General features: G+C 35.4%; 1 protein-coding gene across 1 annotated transcript; it reads left to right on the top strand.

The window, feature by feature from the left end:
* The first annotated feature begins 5,462 nt into the window (after positions 1 to 5,462).
* On the top strand, positions 5,463 to 9,825 carry LOC121774031. The gene is made up of 6 exons (XM_042170949.1): positions 5,463 to 5,500; positions 5,607 to 5,688; positions 7,107 to 7,577; positions 7,964 to 8,113; positions 8,272 to 8,930; positions 9,014 to 9,825. Exons 2-6 carry the CDS (start codon positions 5,625 to 5,627, stop codon positions 9,704 to 9,706), a joined length of 2,037 nt encoding a protein of 678 aa, XP_042026883.1. The 5' UTR covers positions 5,463 to 5,500; positions 5,607 to 5,624; the 3' UTR covers positions 9,707 to 9,825.
* Positions 9,826 to 16,737: the final 6,912 nt, after the last annotated feature.

Genomic DNA, 16,737 nt, shown 5'->3' with positions numbered 1-16,737 from the left:
ATTATGTGTAAATATGGTATACATTTTCTAGGGCATTAAGCTTCTCATCTCTCTTTGTGCATGTGTGTGTGCGCGCAAACAAGAATATGTAGTACTATTTAGACCACCGAATTTGATGATTTGTTTTAATTGTTTCCTTTATCCCACTTATTGATTTTCATTATTAATAAAATGCAACGTATTTACTCTCTCTTACCCCATTTATATCTAATATATAGTATACTGTTCATACAATACAAATTAATAATGACTCCTAGTTAATTAAATCAGCCTCAACTAAAAAACCAAACAACCATAAACTTATTTGCAATGTCAGAAAATTTAAACTTCCCCAGTTCCAAGATAATTGAGTCAATTTTATTTTTGGCAAAAAATAATTTTCTTTTTTATTTTATTCTCTCTTCATCACTTTTACTTTATTTACCATCCATTTAACACACAACTCTTAAAATTCGTGCTGAAAAGAAATAACTCAATTAATAAGGAACGAAGGGAGTACCAAATAGGCAAATACCATAGAAAGGTACCAATGGGCTATCTCTAAATTTATAAAAAGCCCACTTTCATGTCTACAAGTGGCTTTCAAACAAACCAAACTTAACTTAATTAAAATTACTAAATATTAAAATTCCAAAAATATAAGAGAATAGAGAATGGATGGCATTAGATCTGTAAATTATGAATCATTATAAATTGCTGAAAATATCAAGGGCCATTTTCTACACTTGAATTGGGCTTTGTTATAGCTGATGAAGGAAGCCCGTTATGCGTTACTTTGCTTTGAAATATTTGTTATTCATGTGTTATATAGGCTGCAAAAATCATTTAGAGAGATAATATTGTACTAGAAAAATCATGTGTAACAGAATCTGTTTATTAGGCCTTGATAGAAATTGATTAGACTAGAGATTGATGTCCAAACTTCTTATTCTCGTCAAAGATTAGTACTCCTGATAACATGAGCGATGCTAGGAATTGGATATAATCATAGACTTCAAAAAGATATGATGTGTTGAGATAATGAATAGTGGTATATATGTTAGCTTCACATTCTTATTATTCGCATAGGGGCTGATTGTCGCATTAATTTGGTTCGTGTTTGGTGCCTGCCGTGTCGAGTTGTCAACTGGGCCAAACGGACCTCGCCCAACATGACCCAAGCCTTGTATGGCCGACCCAAGCACAACCCATTAGTGAAACGAAATAGGTATACACATGGATCATTGGTTGAAGTAGGCTCCAATTGGTCCAATTTTCAAACCCAGACCCAAGACCATCAGAGATCCGCCCAGACCCACGCACAACTCAGCCTACGTCAAGCCCAAATAAGAGCCACAACTACTGATTCTACTTAATACTCCCTCCGTCCATAATAGGAGTCCTATTTGGTTTGAGCATGAATTTTAAGAAATGTAAAGGAAATTTGGTTGAATAAGTTATGGAATAAGAGTCCCACTTATATATATTAATTTTATAATAAAATGTGTGTAGAATAAGTTGGTAGAATGTGTGACCTACTTACCATTTATAGTAATATAAGTGAAATATGATTTTTAATGTGGGACAGACGGAAATGGAAAAACATGACTATTATTGTGGGACGAAGGGAGTAATTCTTTACATTTGTCCTTACATTTGTATTATTTTAATTTTTTACAATTACCCACACATTTGAATTTTATTAAAAATAATTGCAAAATGATAAATTTGAATGTAAATATTTATTTAATAAATAATATATTAAAAAATCATCCAGTAAATATATCAACTATAAGTGAAGATATAGAATTCTGTAAATAATTTAATTTTCTAAATATAATTACTTTGTCATTAATAAAAAAATTTTAAAATACATGAAAAAAATTAGAAAAAGTATTAAAAATATTTTTTGTGCGATCCAGCCCACTTACTAAGCGGGCCTAGATTGGGCTGAATCTAAAAACTTAGAAAGAACCCAATCCACTTTAATGATGAACCCAATCTTATTTTTAGCTTTTATTTCTATTTCACCATTTAACACGATTTGAATATTTTGCTCATCTTATATAGAAAAACACTTTCACAACAATTCTTGGGGCCAAAAAATCAAGAACTCAAATCTATATTTTCTACTTCAAGTCATCGTTCATTTCCTCATTTCCTTCCTTCTTCCTCAGTGGAAAAACCTTGGCCTCTTTGTTAAAGTTGATTTGATTGGTCGGCAATAATATTACTATGGTTCCATATATGTATTGATTGAAAAAGTAGAAACCGCACATTTCTAGAACATACAGCCTCCAAAGAAATTAAATTAAATTAAATGTGTTGCTCAATTATGGACACTCAAATCAAATATCGAAATATGATAGCCTTTCAAAGAAATTAAATTATATGCATTGGTTAATTATAGACACCCAATCATATATCGAAATATGACAATAAGTTAACATAGTTTTAAATACTCCTACATTTTTTTTATTAATTAGTAAATTGAGAATTTAAATCACCATGACAATATCAGGAAAAATGAATATCATTATTGATATTTGAAAAAAGAAATTATTACTATCGAAAATAAAGTGCAACATAGTTTTTAATACTCGTACATTTTTTTATTAATTAGTAAATGAAAATCATTATTGATATTTGGAGAACTACTTACTTTCGAAAATATCCTATTGTAGTACCACCACCATTGGTTGACAGTTACTTTCTGCTTGACTAAATCTTCGGTAGATGCCATGTCGGATATTACTATTGCAAGCAAATGTCTACTTTATAAAATGGCCATATTTAATTTTAGTTATCAAAATTTACTTATGTGCCCCATAAGTAAACGTAATCTTTAAATGCCATACCCATAAATAATTAGAGCGTGCCCACGGTTCTGAACCGTAACTGTCGGTTTGGAACTAGCTTCCGATTTTAGAAATTGACGAACTATAACCGAATCGCGAGGGTGTTTCGCGGTTACGGTTTCGTTTCGGAACCGGCTGTTTTTAACGGTTCCGAACCGTCGATTTTCAAAGGATTTTTGCGGTTTCATGATTTTCCGGTGGTTTTTCGCGGTTCCGGCATGGTTTCGGTTCGTGAATTTTTGAACCTGAACCAAACCACGGTTCTAAAATCGACGTTTCGGTTCGGAAAAATTCTCACGGTTCCGGTTTGGAAAAATAACCGTCGGTTACGATTTCACGGTTATTCGCCGGAACCGTAAACCTTGAATACCTCTACCCATAATAGTCTAAAATATCCCAACATTTGCCTAGACTCACTTTAAGTAGAGTATTCAAATCGACATGAAATTTTATGCAGTTTTATTTTATGAAATGAGTGGTGAGAGAATAAAGTAGAGATAATGATAATTTTATTTTTAAAGTTTGCCAATCAAAATTGAAAATTGTAAACTTAGAATGAGTGCAAAGGAGTAATATTTAGTCAATTTGTTTTCATAATTTAAAAGTGAGCTTGTTGACAAGATATTTCTCATTAAAAAAAGTTAATAGGACATGAAACCTACTATTTATAGAATATTTTAATTGGAATTCCTAAAGTGAAATACTAAAAAGTTAAAAAATGATAAATCGAGACTTCTAAAGTGGGACTGAAGAAGTATATGAGTAGATGATTCAATACATGCATATGTCTTGTCGGGTGCTTTACCTTTTATTTCCGTGGTAGTTAAAAGTTAAAACTGTCCTTTCAATCCAACTACTGAATTCTAATAATTGTTCCTAGTAAAATTAGAATCGAATAAGAGTCGAATTTGAATTCCTAAACTATTTTACTCATAATTTTCTTGACTTTCATGTTGAATAATTGTTGTAGTGGACCAGACAGAGGCTGGGAGTCATGACATGTAGTGGGAGTTAGGGTGATAAATACTTGCATGAAAAATGTGGCATATCATCTTTTAAATATTTGTTCCATTGAAAATAAAATATTTTCTTTCATAGGTTACCCTATTAAAAATGACACATTTTTAAAATGAAAACAATATGAATTCTACTTTTTTTTTACTTTATTCTCTCCATTAACTCAAAAAAAATACTACACAAATCTCGTACAAAAAAAATGTTTCACGTTCATGTTAATAGAGACTTTTATTTTCTCTGCATTATATTCTTTCTTATTTTATTCTTTCTTTATTTTAATTATTTATTATTTTTTTCAAAACGAATGCAAAACAGAAAATGTACGCCTTTAATAAAGCTGAACGGACAGAGTATTTAATAGGCCGAGGGAGTATTATCTCCATTCTGTTTTTTTCCTATTCAATATGGACAATATTATTTTGTAAGTTAAAAAAATAAAATAAAATAGACATACCGGTATGTCATTATTTCTTCCAATCTTCTTTATTCTTTATAAAATTCATCTTTTATCTTCTCTATAGTATTATTTTTTTCGGTAAGAAACTTCATTATCTATAAAAGTGAATTACTTTTGTACTACTATTTGGATAACAAAAGTAGTCTTTTCGCTTCTAAGTCCTAATTGGTTTTATACTCTTTAAATTTACATGGACATCCGCAACTTTTTCTCAAATTTTAAAAATGGAAGTCCGTAATTAATTTGACCAAACAATCAAGAAAACTTGATGTAATTTATTTATGTCAATTAACGTGCGCAAGATTTATTTTTAGTCAATGAACGCAAGATTAATTTTTATTAAGTACTTAGTACCTACTATTTTATCTTTCAAATTTCAATGGTCACTTACTTTTTGCTACCACTTGCTGTGGAATAAGGAAAATGTCGACAAAAGGTAGGAAATTACAAAGATATTTCAGCATATTTCAGAATATGCTCCTTTTAGAGCATCTGCAACTGTCAGCACAAGCTCTCCGTCCGTCCTTGTCGCTGGCACGGACGTGCTCTTAGCTAATAGCACGTCCGTGCCAGCGAGCTGGGCGATGTGGCGTGTTTCTATTGGCAGTTGGTATTTTTTTTAAATCGAAAATAATACCAAAAATTTAAAAAAATCGGATTCCCAAAAATATAGCCGTTTTATTACCGTTTTTTTGAAATTTTTATAAAAATATTTAATCTCAAAACCATCTATAAATACACACATTCATCATCCATTTGGACGAAATTCGGTCACTTATGAATTTAATTATGTAATTTTTAATTTTTAGGATTTTAATTACGTACTTTTTAAATTTTAGGATTTAATTATGTAATTTTTATTTTATTTGTAATTTGTAATATTATTCCGGATATTTTTAATGCATTTTAATTTTGTGGAAATGTTTTTATTCAAATTGAATAATAGAATGGTGGGGCCCTTGTGCTCGTCCTTGCTGAAGAGCACGGTTGTGGGTGTTGTGCTCTTGCCTAAGAGTAGATAAAAAAAGTGGGGCCGGGCCCACAACCGTACTCGTTGGCAAGAGCACGGTTGTGGATGCTCTTATGATCACACTTATATATATGCAATAATAAACATTCAACATTCTTCCCAAATTCTAACACCTGTCTCTCTCACACACACACTTATTCTCTCTCTTTTTCAAAGGTGGTACGTAATTTCTCATGTTTTCTTCTTGAACATATAGGTTTGAAGCATTAATTATTAATTAATTTGAGGTGTGTGTGTGAATTAATATTTCCTTGTATTTGTGTAGATCGGAAGCTCATATTCCATGGGGATTTTTTTCTCAAAACATGAGACAGATCTGAATCAAAATGGTTATTCTTCACCTTGTCGTAAGTTTCTATATACTTGCACACGAATTTAATTAACATGATTATATTAGTATGCGTTAAAATTTATCAAAATAGGACATAATTCAATTATAATAGAACAGCTCAAATAGAAGTATTAGTGGAGTACAAACTATGGAGAGAAGGGAATAGTATTAATTTAATTTTGAAATTGGCAATGATTTACTTACTCCATTCGTCCCACAAGAGATGTCACACTTGTGGGACTGTACGAGATTTTATGAGATTTTGTTTTGTGTGTGAAATAAAGAGAGAAAATATAATTTTTAAATTAATGTGAAAGAGAACTTTTCCAAAAATAGAAATGTGACATCTTTTGTGGGACAAACTAAAAAGGAAAGTGTGACATCTATTATGCGAGGAGTATTATTTTTGAGAGAGACAAAGATAGTGGACTATGATGAGCCTATGTATGACGACATCTTTCCAATGTCATATATTGTCAATGAATTGACGTTTTCTAAATGAATTATTGGTTGCGTAGACTGGAGTCAGCACACAATAATATTCAATAATTCCTCAAGCCATAAACATTAAGACATTTGAGATGATATAATTTTAATGCATAGTTAAACAAGTAAAAAAATAGAAAAAAAATTAAAGTATATTTAGAGGAAAATGAACATCACTTTATTAAAAAAATGAGTTATTAAAAATAAAATTAAATATATTAATAGAACAGTGGGAGTATTGTTGTTCAAATTTGGAGGCATATATAAACAAACTGAAACTTTTTTAGAAGATTGTTTTATCATTTATGTATACATTTTATTCTAACTTATTAGTTTTTTCTAGAAATTTTTGTTTTATTAAATTTTTATACTTATATGCATTTTGTTTTATTAGATCTTTTTATAATTTTATTTTATTTTATTAGATTCTTATATTAATGCATTTTGATTTAAGAATATTTTTGGCTGGATTTAATTTAACGGACTTCAGAAAGTAATTAACTTTCATGTGTCATTTATTTTCCCTTTTTATGTTGATTCACTTATATAAGGTCTCGTTGTAGTATTTCATCCATCCTACTATAAGTAGTTCGCATTTCATTTTAGGTCGTTTTAAATAAAGTGATGTATTTCTTTTTTTTTTTTGGCAAAACTAATATACTTTTTTTTCTTTTTTACTTTATTTTCTTTATTTTTTTCACATTACTCTACTTTACTTTAACCCACTAGACATCATTTTTCTTAATTCTTGTGCCCAAGGTGCGCCTCACTTGAGACGGGGCAGAGAGAGTATATAATAACTTCATAGTTAAATATTTGCTATTCTCATTTTGATAATCACAATTAAATGATGGATTTCACTTTTGGTATTCTTATTTATATATTCGTATACTACATAAAATAAGATCTACATTTCACTAAATTTTTTAATCCCGAACATTTGAGTAGGCGAAAGAGGCCAGCGGTCCGACATGGCGCTACACCGAGCTGCATTAAAGGGCGACTGGAAAGCTGCTCGAGAGCTTTTGATCGGAAATGAAGACTTGATCAGAACCGCTATAACAGAGGGAGGTGAAATCGCATTGCACATAGCTGCCGTCGAGGGCCATGAATATTTCGTCCAAAATTTATTGCTAAATATGGAAGAAGAAGACGTGAAAACTCGTAACAAGAAAGGGTGCACTGCACTATGCTTTGCTGCAGCAGCTGGCCACGTTCAAATTGCTAAATTAATGTTGGAAAAATACCCAAATTTGGCAAATATTAAGGGTGACAATGGAGTTTGGCCACTCTATATGGCTGTATTGCAAGGGTTTGGTGAAATGGCTTACGTTCTCTACCCTGAATCAAATATCGGATCGTGGACCCCGCTAGAAAAGGCCAACTTGTTGACGTCAGCAATCGACTCCGAGCTATATGGTAAGGTTGTCTCGTCTCAATTGGTATTGGCGATTATGCAATTCTGGTGTATAATATCTTATACTCTCCCGTCCCTGAAAGTTTGTCACATTTATCATTTTTGGCAATTGCACTTCATATTCCATTAACCCATTTTCGTTCGCATTTTATTATAAATATGAAAGTATGATTCACATTTCGCTAATCTTTTCAACCCACTTAATTTCTATTGCATTTCATATAATCCATGTTGGATCAAAGTGTAACAAACTTTGCGGGACAGATGTAGTATTGTATTATTCGATGATTGACATATGGCAATAGATTAAACAAAGTGTATGATCTTGAAAGACGATCATAGATAGTTCCTTTTTTCTAATATATATTGTATAATGTGTGTCAATTAGATGTGGCTGAAAAGCTTGTGCGCGAAGACAAAACGTTAGCTGTGACTAGTGACATCAATGGCGTAACACCGTTGCAAGTGCTTGCTCGGAATCCATTAGCATTATCATGTGACAAAAGCCAAGGATTTTGGGACAAGATTATAACAAATGGTTAGTATTTTTGGATTAAATAACATGCATCTTCTTGCTTTTTTTACTTTTAGGTTACATTGGCATAGTTGCATTTCTAGGTGATCATGTAATTATAATCTAATATTTATTTTGTTTTTCGAATTTTTTTACATGACTTAGTTACCTAATATTTTTAGTACGGAGCTACGCGAAGATGTCAAAGACCGACGACATGAATGTAAAGCGTGATGCCTCTAAATTATTTGCTTGTTTGTGGGATGCCATTGAATCATATGAACGAGATGATATTGAAGCAGCAATACATACTGAAGGAGCCGGAGTTACTGATTCAGTACGTGCTGAAGCAGCAGCTCATGCTGAGTCAGCACGTACTGAAGTAGCCATTCCTACTGAGTCAATAAATAATGTAACAGTAGAAGCTACTGAGTCAACACATGCGGAAACAATAGCTTCTACTGGGTCAACAACAGATACTGAGTCGGAAAATAATGAAACAACAAGAGTTAGAGTGGTAGATTCATCGGAATTATTTTTTATAGCGGCGGAATCAGGAAACGACGACTTCTTAGTGGAGCTATTCAATAACGACCATAATTTACTATACAAAGTAAATATGGACCGCCATAGCATATTTCATGTTGCAGTTTTGCGTCGCTACGTAAAAGTGTTCAACTTGATGTATGAGTTGGGCGGTACCAAAGATTTGCTAGCAACATATGTAGACAATGATGGTAACAACATACTGCACTTGGCGGGAAAATTGGCACCTCAAAATCAGCTTGACACTATCCCCGGGGCAGCTTGGCAGATGCAACGGGAAGTTATGTGGTTCAAGGTGTTGGCAATTGAAACTAGAAAAATAACATATAACTGTCCCACATCGGTGTTAAAAGAAAAATAACATGTAAAACTTCTCAGGAGGTCGAGAAGCTCGTACGTCCCGCATCCAGACACAAGAAGAACAAGAAAGGGCAAACGCCTCACGAATTATTCGTGGCCGAGCACAAAGGCATACGAGCGGAAGGGGAGAAATTCATGAAGCAAACCGCGAAATCATGCATGATGGTGACGATGCTGATAGCGACCGTGGTGTTCACAACGGCTTTCACGGTCCCCGGCGGATACAACAACAGCGGCATCCCAATCCTCAAGAACGAGAGGATGTTCGTGATCTTCCCTCTGTCGGAGGCGGTGGCGACGCTCTCCTCTCTCACCTCGATGCTCATGTTCCTCTCCATCCTCACGTCCCGCTACTCTGACGAGGACTTTCTTAAAGCACTGCCGATTTGGATGGTGGTGGGCGTGTCGACGCTCTTCTTCTCCATTGTGGCGATGATGGCGTTGTTCTGCTCGTGCTTGCTGTTTTTCGAGCGCGGGTGGGTGGCGACGACGTTGCTCTTGGCTTTCTTCGGGTGTGTGCCGTTAATGTTTGTGGTGTTGAAGTATCGTCTCTTGATGACTATACTGCGTTGTACTTATAGCTGTACTTGGTTGTTCCGGTCCCACAACAAGTTGCACTCTAAGGTGCCAAGTGGCGGATCATGGGGGGAGGGGAGCAGGAGGGCGCGGCCGCCCCCTCCTGACCGTCTGGACAACCTAAACATCCCTTAGAGTCGAGTCGAAAATAGATCGCCCCCTTTGCGTATAGAAATATACGCATTTGTTTTCAAATGAGTGCAGAAAAGTAAATGTGACAGTTAATGCGGGGCAGAGATAGCATTTGTTTTCAATATGTGTAATATAAAATCAGCTCTTATTAATTTGGTTATTGTAGACCAAATTGTTGAGATTGTAGAAATAAAAGTGCTAAGGTTGGAGGAATACAAAGGGATTTGTTGTTTGGATGTTCAAAGATTTCGGGTGTATTGTTCATTTCATGCAATAGTTCATTTCCATTATTTGTTTTATGACATTGTACACGTTTTGATGTTTTAGATGTACGGATTTAAATCTCACTTTGACTTGGTGTTGATCGCAACAAAAAAGGCGATTCCGTCGCCTTGGCGACCCCCACACTCAGGCCCGACATCATGTGAGGAGGTTCAATCAGGGCACACAGTAGCCCGTTAAAGTGGAGGCCTTAATCCCCTTGCTTCCAGAACCTCATCTTCCAAGGCCTCACATTTGTGCCTGAGAGATGGAAGCAACTACACGACATCAGTGGGATTTGAACCCAGGCTCATTGCAGCAAGATCTGCCCCTCCGTTGCCAACTGCGCTACGCCCCTGCGGGCGAAACTGGGTTTGGGTAAACTTTTTATAGTGACTGATTCCCCCGCATGCGGCCCCATACTCCAGGACCCCCCCTCCGGCCTGGACCTACGGATTGGTTACCGCTTGCCCCTACGCGTATGAGGAATTTTTTTGGAGGAAACTCCGTTCCACTAACAATTGACTGAGAGAGTCAAGACTCCCCTCCTCTGAACATAGTGGAAAATTTTGTTGTTGAGAGGGGTCGAACTCGAGGTATGTGTCAAAGATGTCTAAGCTCATTGCCACTAGGACGAAGGCTCCGGACAAAACTGTGTTTGGGTAAACTTTTTATAGTGACTGATTCCACCGCATGCGACCCATACTCTAGAAACCCCCTCCGGCCTGGACTTACGGATTGGTTACCGCTTGCCCCTATGGGTATGACGAATTTTTTGGACGAAACTCAGTTCCACTAACAATTGACTGAGAGAGTCAAGACTCTCCTCCTCTGAATATAGTGGAAATTTTTGTTGCTGAGAGGGGTCGAACTCGAGACCTCTGTCAAAGATGTCTAAGCTTATTGCCACTAGGACAAAGGCTCCGGACAAAACTGTGTTTGGGTAAACTTTTTATAGTGACTAGTTCCACCGCATGTGGCCCCATACTCCAGAAAACCCCCTCCGACCTGGACATATGAATTGGTTACCGCTTGCCCCTACGCGTATGAGGAAATTTTTTGGAGGAAACTCAGTTCCACTAACTATTGACGAGTCAAGACTCCCCTCCTCTGAACATAGTGGAAATTTTTGTTGCTGAGATGGGTCGAACTCGAGACCTCTGTCAAAGATGTCTAAGCTCATTGCCACTAGGACAAATGCGCCGGACTTAAACTGTGTTTGGGTAAACTTTTTATAGTGAATGGTTCCACCACATGCGGCCCCATACTCCAGAAACCCCAACTTGGTGTTGATTTATTGTAAAGGAAAGTGGGTAAAAAAAAGTTAGTGGAATGTAAGTCTCATTTATAATATAATGTGAGCGTAATAAATTAGTAGAATGTGAAGTCCACTTACCAAAAATAGTAAAAAGTAAATGTGATATTATTTCATAATATTTGTGGACGGACCGGAATGACAAATGTGAATATTATTTAATGGACGATGGACCAATTTGTCGGTTTTTCTTTATAATTGTAAACCCATGAAGTTGATCGTGGTAGATTAGTTTATTTTCCTATTGTACTTGTACAAATATAACGAAAATATGAAATACGAAGAGAATGGTTGAATAGCCACAAATATTGAGAATTAGAGAGTTTCCGAAAATTATCGCGGTTAAAATGCCGGTAATATATAATTACCAGAACGAATATATAGAAAACTGATTCATAGACATGCACCAGTAACACTCATTATATTATAAATAAGGATAATAGAGTAACTCATATAGTATAACAATAAAAAATTAATATATATAATATTAATATAAACCAATACAATCATATTAATAAAATTAATTACCCATGATAGAAAATTGATTCATAGACATGAGTAAGGATAATTGAGTAACTCATATAGTATAAAAACAAAAACTAAAGATAGTAATATATGTATCTCCAAAGAATGGATTCACTTTGGAGTTATACGACCGAAAATGACTTAAAATGTGTGTTCTTATCATATTTTGTTTATTTAATTATCAGTATGTTTATGTGGTGGAGGAGCATGGTGGATGTGAGGAGATGGAGCACGATGGCCACGGTGATGGTGTGGAGTAGGAGCATGATGGCAGCCGGGATGGTGGTGGTGTGGAGGAAGAGCATGGTGGATGTGAGGAGCTAGAGCACGATGAGCGCCGTGATGGTGTGGTGGAGGAGCATGATGGCTAATGGGATGGTGACGGTGTGGAGGAGGAGAGTGGTGGGTGTGATGAGGAGCCTGAGCACGATAGGCGATGGGATGGTGGCGGCGACCGTGAGGAGAGGGAGCAAAGTGGATGTGGGGGTTTACATGTCTCCACAAATTCTCATCCTCGTCAATTTTATTTAAATCATATTTGAATGACGACGTGTCTTCTTCATCTAATCCACGAGCAAGAGATGGAGTGACAAGTAAAATAAAAAATCCAAAAAGAAATAAGACTGAATATGCACGAGACATTTTGCTAATGTATTTTGTGATGATAGGAAATGAATAACGTCGACCTCGTTTTATAGTGATTGTGAAAGTTATTTGGTCAACAATGTGGATGACATATGTAATATAATTATATTGACTTAAATAATTATCAAAACTTAATACTTAAATTAAGTTAATTTTACACATTAGTATTAAATTTCTAAAATCCATGACTGATAATTAAGTGAATTGATATAGTAGTCAAGCTTATCCAAATTTAATAATTAAATTAAGTGAATTTCACATTAGTATAAAATTTGTAAAATCCATGACTGATAATTAACTGAATTGATGTAGTCAAGCTTTTATAGTTTTAATAGTATATCTATACCAATTGCTTTTTTTCTCAAATTAGTTTACTGAGTCCTACATTAATGCATCTTTTTCCTATTAATTCTTTTGAATTTTCCTGGAGTTTTTCCTTTAAAATAATAGACTCAATTACTTATAAGTTCCAATTTACTCCGATTTTGAGGGCCTAATTGATAGACTTGAAATTACTTTTGTTTTTATTATGAGTAGTGATTTGAGACGCAATGTCTCTGTTAGGATTTACTTTGTAATTTTACTGTAATTTTGATTTTAATTAATTTTGAGAATTATGATATATATGCATATGTCAAGCCGCAACATGAAATATGCTATGAGTGTCCTCGTTTACTTTGCACAATAAATTATGGTCATTTTTGAGTAACTCTACCAAGAATTTCATCGCTATACAGATTAATTCCGATGAATCTACAACTGCTTCAAACGATCCTCCTACAAACGATCCATTAATGAGTACGCCTCATACTTTACATTCATGTTGTGAGTATTTGAATTCTTCATGTAGACTAGTACTAAAAATATTTACATAAATTAAATATAGTTAGTAGACACATGGAAGAAATGAAAGTATGGTGTCAAAATGCAACAAAAGAAACAATACATAATTATTGGATTCAAAAAAACTAACCTTTTCCTTTAATCTTGTCCGAAAATCAATGACCATTGTCACAATAAAATAAGAAAATGCTAATGGCTTCCGCGCGATCACTTACAACGATATCTCGCCCATCTTTAGCCACGGCTAATGTTTTGTCTCCATGCACCATTTCCATGTTAATTTAATTAATTTCATAAGATTCTTCTTCTTTAAATAATACTACTAACCAATTGGGCCAGCCCAGCGGGTTTCGGGCCGACCCTATTTGGGTTGCTAGCCCGACTAACCCGCCAACCTAAACGGGATGGCTCATTTAGCCCGATTTCTTATAAGACTACAATTTTATAGTCCTAACCATCTAATTTTGACGAGTTATTCGGATCAACCCATCAGATTCGAGCTAAACTGGCATGGAATAGTACTAACTAGATAGTACATTTAACATATCCAATCTTCATATAGTAGTTGAATTGATATGAGAAACAATGTAGAGGAGTATGATTAGGCATGCACAAGGGTCACGAACCGCCGGTTCAGGTTCATGAACCGGCGGTTCAAGGTTCAGGAAATGCTTGAACCTGAACCGGCCAGCCTAGCTCCCGGCGGTTCCGGTTCAGGTTCAAAAAACCGGCGGTTTACGCGGCGGTTCAAAACCGCCGGTTCCGGGCCGGTTCGACGGTTCGTCGACTTTTTTTTTTTTTGCATTTTTCAACTATTCATTTTTAATCAAATTACATTACACTTTCAAAGTTGTTTATGTATGAAATGTGAGTAAATAAAATTGAAAAAAAATACGACTAAAGTTTCAATTTTATTGAAATTGCATGTGTACAAGTTACAACAATTACAAATCGAAACATATGCCGGTCTTGAAGTCTTAAACAAAATTTAAATACAAATGAGACTACTAGTCAACAACTAATTACAAATGACAAGAACGACGTTGAAGTTCTTAAACGTATAAGTGTATTATATATATACTCTTAACCGGCGAAGAAGATCTTTCTACATAACTAAATTAAGGACACCTTTAGCAATTCAACTTTAAATGTTGAGTTTCATCTAACAATCAACAATTATAGTAGAATTGTCAAAAGTTTCCCTCATTTAGCCGTATAGAGAAATATACTTCATCGACTAGAGTATATACAAATACAATTATGTAATTGTATTTGCATATTTTTAAAGTATGAATTAATGGGAAAAAAAAGAAATAAAAGAAAAAGGACTTGAGCTCAACTTAAATTTAAAATTTAAGTTGAGGTGCCTACGTATCCCAATTGCTCATTTACATTAGGGAATCAAAGTCCACGTAGTTCTCTTACCTTACTTACCTATTTGGCTTGGCCGGCGGCGGTTGACGGTTGGCCTAAGCTTCATCCCCGGTGAATTCATCTTGTGATCCCTCTTGACGATCATCCCAATCATTTTCTTGTTCTCTGACGTCAGCTTTGGCCCAATCATCAAGTAACATCACGGCTTCCATATTTTTCATCGAGAGCTTACTTCTTGATTCATCCAACACGCGTGAGCCAACACTAAAAGCGGACTAGACGGCTACGGTGGAAGCCGGAACAGAAAAAATCTCCTTGGCCATTGAAGCAAGGATGGGAAAATCTTTCTCGTGGGTTCCCCACCAATCGAGGACGTTGATTTGGGCGGGAGGAGTAGGACCTTCATCACCAAAGGAAAAGAGTGAATCAAAATATAAATCTAATTCACTGACCATACCTGAGGACCTTCCGCCGGTGCTGTAGTTGTATAGGTCGGCTAGTTGGGATTGCGCGTCGGGGTCATCATAATCGGCTTGAAATGCAAAGCCATAGTTATGTTGTGGAGGAGGGGGTCTTCTGACTTGGTGAGTGGTGTTATACTTGGTTTCATATTCGGTGTAGAGAGAGCGCAAGTTAAACTCGAGGTTTTGTTGCACAACTGACCGGTACGGGAGGTTTATTTGAAAGGTTTCTGAGAGGTCGACTCCAAATTCGTCACTGGTATCGGATTGGATTGCTTGAAGGGGACCAAGATCAATTGAACTCAAATTGTTATAATAAAAATCTAAAATTCTAGAGGTACCTGTTAATTTCCATTTTGGATCCAATACCTTTGCAATCAAAAACACGTTAGGAATCTCACTGAAATACTTGAGCCATTTTTCAATCATATAATACAAAACGCACATTAACTCGGGAGAAGAGGAAGCATTTTTCATTGCAGTTTTAAAACCAAGGGATATGTACATGCAATGCTCCAAAACACGAACAGCAGTGCAATAATAAACACCCGACAATTCAACAGTAGCATTTTTAAAATATTTGAACAATTTAAATAAAGCCAAACTGTTATCCCAACAACTATGCGAAAGATATAAATCACGGTAGGGATTAGTTCTATAAAAATCACATAAAGCATCTTTATGTGTCAAAGTAGAATTCAGACAATCATATGTCGAATTCCATCTATGAGACACATCCATAGTAAAATTCGTGTACCTGACATTCTTTTGATGGCAATATTTCTTCCATGCTTTGCCAATAGGTGGCTTTTGATGGATTAATCTAACTGCATTTCTAATAGGAGAAACATGCTTTTGCCATAATTCAAGCGCATCCTGTACACATAAATTTAAAATATGGCAAATGCATCTTTGATGAATATACTTACCTCCAATTATCGGTGTACAAGCAGCAATCAAATCGGCGATACTTACGGTGTTGGCAGTTGCATTATCAAAACCAATAGAAAATATCTTGCTGCATGACTGAAACTCATTCAACACTTGTATAATCAAAGAAGCAATTTCAGGTGCAGTGTGTGGAGTTTCAAATTCTCTAAAACTAATTAAACGCTTGTTCAAAGTCCAACTATTGTCCACAAAGTGAACCGTAATACCCATGTATGAATGACGGTTAAAACAATCCGTCCAAACATCTGAGCAAATGTTCACCCTGTGGCCCAAGTTAACTAAATAACGTGATAATTCTACCTTTTTCTCCAAGCATTGTCGAACGGTAGATCGTTGCACGGTCATTCTACCTCTTCTTTTGATTGCTACATTCAAACCACTTTGCATAATAACTTCAAAACTTTTGTCATCAAAAACATTAAAGGGCAAATGCTTCATAGCCGCCCATCTAGTCATTGTATCATCAAAATTCTTTTTCTCATATTTAAATAGAGGCGTACCTGACGAACCCGAGCCGGCGGGTTGGAAGTTTAGTTGGCTTTGGGTAGAGGTAGTGCCGCATTCTACCGGATGCTTTGTCACCAAATGGCGACGGAGGGTGCCATATACACCACCGGCGGACCATTTGTACACTTTATCGCAATAGTTGCAGTAAACAT

Source organism: Salvia splendens, chromosome 17 (assembly GCF_004379255.2).
Source record: "Salvia splendens isolate huo1 chromosome 17, SspV2, whole genome shotgun sequence".
Taxonomy (NCBI): Eukaryota; Viridiplantae; Streptophyta; class Magnoliopsida; order Lamiales; family Lamiaceae; genus Salvia; species Salvia splendens.
Note: the sequence above shows the minus strand (reverse complement) of the source record. Positions and strands in the feature narration are given on the sequence as shown.

Excerpts from the sequence above, each read along its gene's own strand:
- LOC121774031 (XM_042170949.1), top strand. The coding sequence starts at position 5,625 with ATGGGGATTTTTTTCTCAAAACATGAGACAGATCTGAATCAAAATGGT. Across the intron at positions 5,689-7,106 it reads TGGTTATTCTTCACCTTGTC|GCGAAAGAGGCCAGCGGTCC; the intron begins GTAAGTTTCTAT and ends ACATTTGAGTAG. Across the intron at positions 8,114-8,271 it reads GGACAAGATTATAACAAATG|TACGGAGCTACGCGAAGATG; the intron begins GTTAGTATTTTT and ends TAATATTTTTAG.